General features: G+C 37.3%; 1 protein-coding gene across 1 annotated transcript; it reads left to right on the top strand.

The window, feature by feature from the left end:
• The first annotated feature begins 8,283 nt into the window (after window positions 1–8,283).
• LOC107775933 (amino acid transporter AVT3B-like) lies at window positions 8,284–9,868 on the top strand. Its single transcript, XM_016595742.2, has one exon. It carries the CDS (start codon window positions 8,485–8,487, stop codon window positions 9,769–9,771), a length of 1,287 nt encoding a protein of 428 aa, XP_016451228.1. The 5' UTR covers window positions 8,284–8,484; the 3' UTR covers window positions 9,772–9,868.
• Window positions 9,869–11,244: the final 1,376 nt, after the last annotated feature.

The raw sequence follows: 11,244 nt of genomic DNA on the forward strand, positions 1-11,244 counted from the left end.
TTGCATTAATACACAACCCAAACCAACGTGTGAAGCGTCGCAATACACTGTATACATTCCCGAACCGAAAGGTAACACTAACACTGCTGCTATAGTCAATGCTGTCTTGAGTTTTTGAAAGCTTGACTCACAATCATCGGACCATCGGAACTGAACACCCTTCTGGGTTAGTTTGGTCAAAGGTGCTGCAATAGATGAAAAACTTTCCACAAACCGACGATAATAACCTGCTAAACCCAGAAGACTCCTGATCTCAGTCGCCAAAGTGGGACGATGCCAATTCTGAACTGCCTTAATCTTTTTAGGATCAACTTTAATACCTTCGCCCGATACAATATGTCCCAAAAATGCTACTGACTCTAGCCAAAACTCACATTTAGAGAACTTAGCATATAGCTTTTGTTCCCGCAATATCTGAAGCACTACTCTCATATGCTGCTCATGTTCCTCCTTGTTGCGCAAGTAGATCAAAATGTCATCAATGAAGACAATGACAAACGAATCAATATATGGCCTGAATACCCTGTTCATCAGATCCATAAACGCTGCCGGGGTATTAGTTAAACCAAAAAACATTACCAGAAACTCATAATGATTATATCTAGTACGGAAAGCAGTTTTTGGAACATCCTGTCACGGCCCAAAATTTCCCACCAACGGGATCGTGATGGCACCTAACATTTCACTTGCCAGGCAAGCCAACATTAGAGAATCATTAAACCATTTTCTTATTTTGATTCAGTAAATATCAATAATTAAGTCAAGTGAAATATAATAAGTGCGGAATATCATAAAACAATATTAATTACTACCACCCGGATCTGGAGTCACAATTCACAAACATTCTAGAATTTACTACAAGTAATAGTCTGAAAGAAATACAACTGTCCGAATGAAAGAAAACAGTAGGACATAAAAGATAGATAGGGACTTCAAGGTCTGTGAACGCCGACAGATCTACCTTGAGTCTCCGGACAGTTGACCAATAGCAAATCTCGATCAACTTGAGCCGGTATCAAAATCTGCACAGAAAGTGCAGAGTGCAGCATCAGTACAATCGACCCTATGTACTGGTAAGTGTCGAGCCTAACCTCGACGAAGTAATGACGAGGCTAAGGCAAGACACCTACAATCAACATGTACAATTTAACAGTGTATACGCAAATAACAGGAATGAAGAACTAAACAGGAAATGTCGAGAGGGGAGACATACTGAGGGGAATACAAGATAAATAACTACAACAGAATGATCACCGGAGCAGTCAATATAACATGAATCAACAGGAATAGTGAATACAGTAAAGAAAAATGAACGGTATCACCCTTCGTGCTTTTACTCTCATATCATGGCACGGCATCACCCTTCGTGCATTAATACTCACAATATGGCAAAGCATCACCCTTCGTGCATTAACACTCTCCCTTACCATAATGCAATGCATAAACAACAACAGGGAGATAGAATAACAAGTACCAACCTTAATTCAACATTTGATTCCATAATATCAATCTCAACTTTGAAATAAAAACTCAATTATCACCAGAAAATTTCCGTAAACATGATAAGAACGATAATTTGAACAACACTAACATAACACGTAGCAATCGAAGAGGGTAAAAATGAGATTTTTAAGGCTTAAGAGCGCAGATTCGAGTTCTAAAACATAATATCACCCTTTGGGTCATCACACATCCGAATCTCGAATCTTCAATTGATGATACCCCGACCTCAAGTCGATCTTAGAGAACACCCTAGCACCCTGTAACTGGTCAAATAGGTCATCAATACGCGGCAACGGGTACTTGTTCTTAATAGTAACTTTATTCAATTGGCGATAATCAATACACATTAGCATTGTTCCATCCTTCTTTTTCACAAATAATATCGGTGCACCCCAAGGCGATACACTCGGTCTGACGAACCCTTTGGCTAATAACTCTTCAAGTTGTTCTTTCAACTCTTTCAATTCTTTCGGAGCCATGCGATACGGTGGAATAGATATAGGCTGGGTATCTGGAGCCAAGTCAATACAAAAATCAATATCACGTTTAGGTGGCATACCTGGAAGATCTGAAGGAAATAATTGGAGAACTCCCGAACTACTGGCACTGAATCAATAGCTGGAGTCTCTGCAGTAGTATCCCGAACATAGGCTAGATAAGCCAAACAACCCTTCTGAACCATGTGTTGAGCTTTTATAAAATAAATAACCCGATTAAATTAACTAACCGACAAACCTTTCCACTCCAGCCTAGGCAAAGATGGAATAGCCAAGGTAACAGTTTTGGCATGACAATCTAGAACAACATGATATGGAAATAACCAGTCCATACCCAGAATAATTTCAAAATCGATCATCTCGAGCAATAAGAGATCTGCTCTAGTTTCATAACCACAGAATGCAATAATACAAGATCGGTAGATCCGGTTCACAATAACAGAATCGCCTACAGGAGTGGACACATAAACAGGAGTACTCAAGGACTTTCGAGAAACACCCAGGAATGGAGCAAATAGAGATGACACATATGAATACGTGGATCCTGGATCAAATAATACTGAGGCATCTTTGCCGCAAACATAAATAATACATGTAATCACAGCATCTGAGGCCTCTGCATCTGGTCTAGGCGAAAAAGCATAGAACCGAGCTAGAGCGCCAACTGGCTGGCCTCCGCCTGGCTGACCTCCACCTCTAGGATAGCCCCTACCCACCTGTCCTCCACCTCTTGGTGGTCGGACTACTGGTGGAGCAACTTGTCCGGTAAGCATATGCTGCTGACCCTTCTGTATTGTTCTACCCCGAAGTCTGGGGCAAAACCTCCGCATGTGACTGGGATCCCCGCACTCATAACAACTCTTCGGTGCGATGGGCTGCTGACTAAGTGTTTGGCCCTGGGGAACTGAATACCCACTGGGAGGACCCTCAATAGCTAGTGGGCGGTAGGAACTCTCTGGTATAGCACTGAGATAAGGTCACACTGGGGCACCTCGAGGAGGTGGTGGTGCTGGAAATGGGGGTCTGCTGGACTGCCCCCTCACGAACAGACCTCTACCCCTAGACGGAGCACCTCTGAACTCTCCAAAGTACCTGAACCGCTTATCTCTCATAATCTGCTATCGGCTCCACTGACGCGCACCCTCAATCCTTCGGGATTTCTCCACAACTGGCACATAAGAAGTACCCATCTCAACCTCTCGAGCCATAGTGGCCTGAATACCAGTATGTAAACCGGCTACAAACCTCCGCACTCTCTCCGCCTCAGTAGGGAGTATCATAAGTGCATGGCGAGATAATTCAGAAAACCTCGCCTCATAATCAGTCACTAACATCTGACCTTGCTGGAGCTGCTCAAAATGAAACCGCAACTCTTCTCTCTGGGAGGGTGGGATATACATGTCCAGGAAGATACGGGTGAACCTGTCCCAAGTCATGGGAGGAGAATCTGTTGGTCTACCAAGAACATAAGACTGCCACCATCTACGGGCTCTACCCTCTAGCTGAAAAGTAGCAAAGTCTACCCCATGAGACTCCAATATCCTCATGTTGTACAGTCTATCCTTGCACCGATCAATGAAATCATGGGGATTCTCATGTCGCTCACCCTCAAAGACAGGAGGATGTAGTGTAGTCCATAAGTCCAATAATTTCTGAGGATCGGCGACTACAGTTGGCCTGGGCTCAGGTGTAGCTGCTGCCACTGGCTGGGCTCCACCCACGGGTAGTGCACCTTGGGTCTGATATACAGCAGCTGCCTGTCCATGAGCCTGCGCGGTAGGGGTCTGTGCTCCTGCGCCTGCCTGAGATGTGGCTGGGTCTGCCGAAAATAAACCGGCCTGAGTCATATTGTCCATGAACCGCAGTATACGACCCATGACATCCTGAAATCCCGGTGCAGATGTGAAATCCACCGGAGCTGGCTCTGCCACATGCACCTCACCTTGTTCCTCAATAATGGGATTCTCTGCTGGACCCACTGCGGCATAACTGGAACGGTCCTGGGACATCCTCGCCCTCTACCATGAGCTAGAGCCCTCCCTCGGCCTCTGCCTTGGCCTCTAGCAACTAGGGGAGTAGCTCTTCCTTGGTCTGGAACCTCATTCGAGCGCGTTCTCACAATCTGAGAGAGAATAAAAGAAGGATATTTAGAACTACATCAATTGCACGATGGAATATGAAGAAAGAAAATTTCCTAATACCCTATAGCCTCTCGAAGATAAGTACAGACGTCTCTGTACCGATCCGCAAGCCTCTATTAGGCCTGCTCATAACTTATGAGACCTACGTGAACCTAGTGCTCTGATACCATGTTGTCACGACCCAATTTCTCCTATAGATCGTGATGGCGCCTAACACTACGGCTAGGCAAGCCAACTTAATAAATTAAGCATTCATTGACAAAATTTAAAACCAAAAAAAAAAAACCAAATTCTACCAATGTGTGTGCCAAAACCTGATGTCGCAAGTGTATGAGCATCTAGTAGATTATACAAAACCTCAAATATTGTCTGAAATAAAAATAGACAGAATGAAAAAAAACAAAGAGAGACACTAGTAGTTGCATAACGGATCAGAGAAACAGCTCACCACTATGCCCCTGGATAACGTGGGTGTAAGATGATAGGTCCCCCACTAGTACTTGCCTCAGTTCCTACACAAAAAGTACACCAAGTGTAGTATGAGTACGTAAACAACGTGTACCCAGTAAGTACCAAGCTTAATCTCGAAGTGGTAGAGACGAGATGGCCGACTTTGACACTCACTATGGGTCAATAACAATAATTGAAATACAACTAGGATATTTATATCAACATAATTTACAGAATTTAAAAAAATAATTTATTTAATAAACGGAAATAATCAAATTCCTTCAAAATCAACAATTCTCAATATATCAATTAAATATCATTTACAGGAATAACAATTAATTCTTTAACAAGCAAGAATAATAATTCATTAAATTTCAAGGATTTTCTAATTTATCAATTATCATCGCAAGCTGAAATAAATTATTAAAGTATCGTGTGATTATTATTATTAAGTACAATTTCTGCCGAGTACATACGGCCTGATCCAGAGTGTCGTGTACACTGCCGAGGGACGTGCGGCGCGATCCATAGATGCATCTATCATGCCGAGGCGTTCGGCCCGCTCCACAAGAAAGGAAGATATTTTCTTATGTACCTCCCGAAGAAGAGTATATTTATTATGAGATAAATTCGGGAAGAAGAATAATTTCTTTTAACAATTAATTGATTTAAACAAAAAATCAAGCATATGAGATTTCCATCCTTTAATATCTTTATCTAATAATTCACAATATAATCATATATATCAATTTAATATTAATTAATCAAGGAATATAATTTACACAAGTAATTCATGCTTTGAGTCCTAAACTACCCGAACTTTAGCATTTATAGTAGCTACGCACGGACTCTCGTCACCTCGTGCGTACGTAGCCCCCGCAATTAGCAACAATAATTCAATTTAATCCCTATGGGGTAATTTCCCCCTCACAAGATTAGACAAGAGACTTACCTCGTCTCAAAGTCCACTTTCCGATTATCGCGTCGCGTAAAATTCTCGATTCAATGCCGAAAAATCCGAAACTATCCAAAAGTTATATAAAATAATTAATATATGTACAATAATTCGAAATTCATCTATTAATTAAATTACTCTATCCAAAATGGTAAAATTTCTAAAATTCACCCCTGGCCCACGTACCCGGATTCCGGAAAGTTTCGGATGAAAACGTTACCCATAATCTCAAGAACGCAAATATGCGAAGGCGAGAGTCGCACCTGCGGCTGTCCAAGCATAGGTGCGAACGTACCAGAAGCAGAAGGCTTCAGCTCTTCGTCAAAATTTCCAAAATTGATCCGAGCCTCGTCCGGTTAACACTCGGAGCCCTCGGGCCCTGCCCGAACATACCAACAGGTTTGAAATCATAAAACGGACTCGCTCGAACACATGAAACGTATAAAACAACACCAAATCTAGGAATCACACCTCAAACCAAATTGATTCAAACTTAAGAATTTCAAGTTCTTCAATTTACTTCCAATGTGCCGAAATATACTTAAACTACTTGGAATGACACGAAATTTTGCGTGCAAGTCTTAAATCACTATATGGAACTATTCTCAAATTCGGAATTCCAAACAGAATTCAATTACTAAAAATCCTACTCGAAACCAAATTTAAATAAGTTTAAACCTTTATATAGTTGATTTTTACTATTAAGCGTCAAAATGCTCCCGGGTTATCCAAAATTCGATTCGAACATACGCCCAAGTCTAAAATCATCATACGAACCTATGGAACCGTCAAATCCCGATTCCGGGATCGTTTTCTTAAAATATTGACCGAAGTCAAACTTGGTCTTTTAAGGCTAACTTAAGGAACCAAGTGTTACCATTTCAACCCAAACGCTTTCAAATCCCGAACCAACTATCCCCGCAAGTCATAAATTAATAAAAGCATGTTCGGAAAGTTTTATTTTAGGGAACAAATTTCTAAAAGTCAAAATGATTGGTTGGGTCATTACACTAAAGAGGATAAACAATAGGTTAGGATAATCATGGATTTTATATCAAGCACACGAATTTAAGATTGAGTAATTTGTGAAAGGCTCAATGATTATGTAGCCCATTCTTTTCCAGTTTATAGTTAGATATCGGATAAGCCATCACTATAAAAGAATGATCGTACCACTTATCTAGGAGGATAATTATACCACTTACTTAGGAGGATAAATATAATACTATATTTATATAGATTATATGATTATATATATTGTATAGTTATAAAATTATATTTCTAAACTCCCTCCATTTCAAAAAGATTGTCTTGGTTTGACTTAGCACAACTTTTAATAAAAAGGGGAAGACTTTTGAAAAATATGGTCTTATATAAGTCATATCATTTGTGTCGCTGTAAAACTTTTGAAACTTATAGTCTGAAACATGTTATAGCATTTGTATGGCTATAAATGCTTCCTATTAAGAAAATATTGAAAGATGCCAATTTTTTTGAAATTGACTAATAGGTGTCAATTTTTTTGAAGCACAGGGAGTACATTATAGTTTTTTCATAGTTTTTGGGTTAATTAAAACTAATATTTCTTTCCTTCATAATAAAGTAAAATTTATGTAACTTCAGCATATTTATGTAGCATATATATGCTTTTGAGACACTACATGGTGTCTTACCAGTAACATAGTAGTATTCATGAACTTCCCCAGGATCGAAAATACGTTTTACTTTAGCTAAATTAATTTGGCAAAAGCAATTATGGCTTTGAAAAATCAAGAAGGCATTAATTAATATATTTCCAAATCTATCCTTGATCCAATAAATGATCTACAAAATATGAGAATATTCAAAGAGTAATTTAGCAGATATAAAAGATAATGCTATTAAATGATTCTCTTAATAGGTGTATCAAAAACTTAAAAGCAAACGAGAGATAGCATCATCTAAGAAATTATCCATAACTATTTTAAAAACTTGACATTGTAAGTAAAATTTTATATTACGAATGTAAACAAATTAAGAAGAAAATTTACACATACTAATTCGTACATCCTAACCATAATATTATTGTTCTATATTACCAAATTAAGCTTATTATAGGAAAATATTTGTTATATGTTATTATTATTATTTTATATTTTATATATATAAAACTTATTTTTCACTTTCACTTTCATATTATATTGAGGATATGATTTGAACTTAAAGATTTAAAAAAGAAGTAAAAATTCTTATAGTTGATCCCAACTCATTTGGGACTAAGCCGTTGTTGATGTTATTATAGTTTGATGGGGCACAAATTTTTAAAATGTAAAGAATAAAAGAAGATTTTTGAATATTGCAGTTTTATAATAAATGTGTGTATAACATAAAAAATTCCCTTCGAATTTTGTGGTTTTAGACATGTTATGTCATTCCTATAAGGGAACTTCGCAGGTTGTCTGCTGAAATTAAAAATTTACTAATATAAAATTAGACATTCCTTTTTACATAGACTAAAACAGAAAATAAGACATAAAACTAAATGTAACAGACAGAGTAAAAATACTTAGAATTAGTAATAAACATATTTCCAACCATATCTATCCACAACAAACAGAATTGTTAATATCTATCCATAAATAAATAGAATAGTTAATTTGATTAATAAAGTTTAACTTTTGCCACAAAATTCTCCTGAGAAGTAGGAGAGAAGTTACCAATAAACAATTGGACACATTGCTTCATAATAGCCACTGAAGTCTCCTCTAAACGCAAAGGTGTTTCAATATTTTGATAACTACAGATGTCATAACACAAACCGGAAATAGAATAGAGATCTCATATGATAAGAACTGCATCAAATAAATGGTTTCCTTTGTCCATTAGAATTAATCCTTTTTGATCATTTTCACATTTCATTCTCTTCTGGTCACAACCGTTCATCAAAATCGTTGCCAATATGGCCTTTGGCTGCAATGGAAAAGCTGCCATTGGCGAATCATCAAAAGGACATCTTTTGCCTAAAGAAGAAACCCCTATTCTTGAAAATTCAAAATCTTGTCTTCCTAAAACATTTGCCAATTTCTTTATTGCTATTGTTGGGGCTGGTGTTCTTGGTCTTCCTTATACTTTTATGAGAACTGGTTGGATTACTGGCCTTGTCACCCTTTTTTCTGTTGCTGCTTTAACTTATCATGGTATGATGCTTTTAATCCATACAAGAAAAAGACTTGATCTTTCCTTAATTGGTGATTCAAAGATTTCTTCTTTTGGCGATCTTGGTTTTGTTGTTTGTGGTCCTATAGGTAGATTTGCTGTTGATGTTATGATTGTTTTAGCTCAAGTTGGATTCTGTATTGGATATCTTATTTTTATTGGCAATACTTTGTCTCACCTTTTGAGTTTGTCAAAAGGTTTTGGTATTCCTTTGTTTTCCTCTGCTAAGAGTTTGTACATATGGGGTTGTTTTCCATTTCAATTGGGATTAACTTCTATTCCCTCATTGACACTTTTAGCCCCTTTGAGTATATTCGCGGACGTAGCACAAATTGGTGCAATGGGCGTAGTTATGGTTGAGGATGTGCTGACTTTTACGAATCAATGGCCGTCGGATATACATGCTTTCGGGACAGTTTCCACCTTCTTTTATGGATTAGGCGTCGCGCTTTATTCATTTGAAGGAGTTGGAATGGCTATACCTTTAGAAGCAGAAATGAAAGACAAGTCAAAGTATGGGAAAATATTGGCTTTGTCAATGTTCTTGATTGCTTTAATGTATGGAACATTTGGAGTGATGGGGTATTTTGCATTTGGTTCAAGTACAAAGGATATAGTCACATCTAATATGGCTAAAGGAATATTAAGCACATTGGTAAAAGTTGGTCTTTGTATTAATTTGTTCTTCACATTTCCCTTGATGTTAAATCCAGCTTTTGAGGTATTTGAGAGGAGATTTTGTGATGGAAATTATTGTGTTTGGATGAGATGGATACTTGTTTTGGGAGTGACATTAGTGGCTTTATTGGTTCCTAATTTTGCTGATTTTATGTCATTGGTTGGTAGCAGTACTTGTTGTGCACTAGGATTTATTTTGCCAGCACTATTTCATTATCAGGTATTTAAAGAAGATATGGATCGAAAAGGAGCATTTTTTGATTTGGGATTAATAGCCTTAGGGGTGTTTTTTGGAGTTTCTGGTACTTGGTATTCCCTAGTTGAGATGTTTGCTGATGCCAAAATTGTTTAATATATTCCAGCTTGTGTTCATTAATCAGTTAATACGAATTGGATCATGTAATAGGAGTATTATAATTCTTGAATCCCATTTCATTGTGTGATTGAAATATTTACTATGTAGTTAGTAATTGTTTATGAGCTTTTTGGTGTCTTATTAATCGTTTTGGAATGTGATGCTTTGTTCTTGCTTCATCCTTTTAACATGCATTGTGTAGCGCCCGCTGAAAAGAGTCGGATTTAGAATTTAAATTTAATGAGTTCAGTTTTTAAGATTTTTAGCATCGAATTTATTGTATTGTTTAAATTATAGGATCAAATAATACTTATTGAGATTTTAAGAAGTTTTTACGTATAAATTTATATTTCGTGTTGAAAGTTATTGATTCAGTTGAACCCGTAGACAAAATGCTACATCCGGCCCTGAGCTGAAAAAACTGACGGAGGATTTATTCGTGACCAAGTTCATTTCTCTTGATATGCAGAGTTAAATATATTAATTGAAATCCTAATGAGCTCAATTTATTTTGTTCCAAGATGGCAAGAATTACAACACCTATTATTATTATATTTTTTTCCTAGTGTACTTCAAAGATTTGTATTTGGTAGACTCACGTTTACCTATTTTATAGCCACAGTCCCTCGTAGAAAAAGTCAGAAAGAAAGGTAATCACGTGCGACATGTTTCAACTAAAAGATACATTGCCTTAATTGCAGCTACGGATGTAAATGGTTTGATTAGAAAATTGGTTGATCTGTTTCCATGTAATCAAAATTAGACTTCCTGTAGTTCTCCAATCGTCTCAATTATTTTTATATCGGTTTGATTCGATTAATTTGCCCTACTTTTACAAAATTAAAAACAAAAGCAAGCAGAAAAGTCTAATGCGTTATGCAAAATCGTAACACGCTTATTATAAAACATAAACTGCATAATTCTATTTATAAAATCAACATTATGATAATTGATCAATGTTGAAAAATGTACCATTTTCCAAAGTAGTTTTATTAATTTCTGTAGATTTATCATTTACTATGTCATTACCAAGTACATCATTTGAAAGCTTTAGTTTTTTTGGCATTAATAGCCTTTGGAATTTCTGGTACTTGGTATTCAATTTCAAATGTTATCAAATAAACTTGGTTTGCGACTAAAATAAAGTTGAAAAATAAGATAATAGAGCAAATCACCTTCTCGTAGCCAAGTGATTCTATTTTTTTGTACGGTAGAAACCGAGCTCGCCTATTGCATGACGTATCGGGGATAAAACATAATGGATTGAAGATCGACCCTGGATTCCATCGAACCTAGGTACGAGGTTAGAACATGTGCCTTCAAAGATTATGGATTCCGTGACCCCGGAACTGACTCTGACTCCGAATTAGCTCGAGAGAACATCATCGAACCAAAATAACGGAAGGCCGAAATATCTGTAACCGGTCACACATCATGGCGGAAATCTCGGTACGTATCAATAAAACCGAT

This window comes from Nicotiana tabacum, chromosome 24 (assembly GCF_000715075.1).
Source record: "Nicotiana tabacum cultivar K326 chromosome 24, ASM71507v2, whole genome shotgun sequence".
In the NCBI taxonomy this organism is placed as follows: Eukaryota; Viridiplantae; Streptophyta; class Magnoliopsida; order Solanales; family Solanaceae; genus Nicotiana; species Nicotiana tabacum.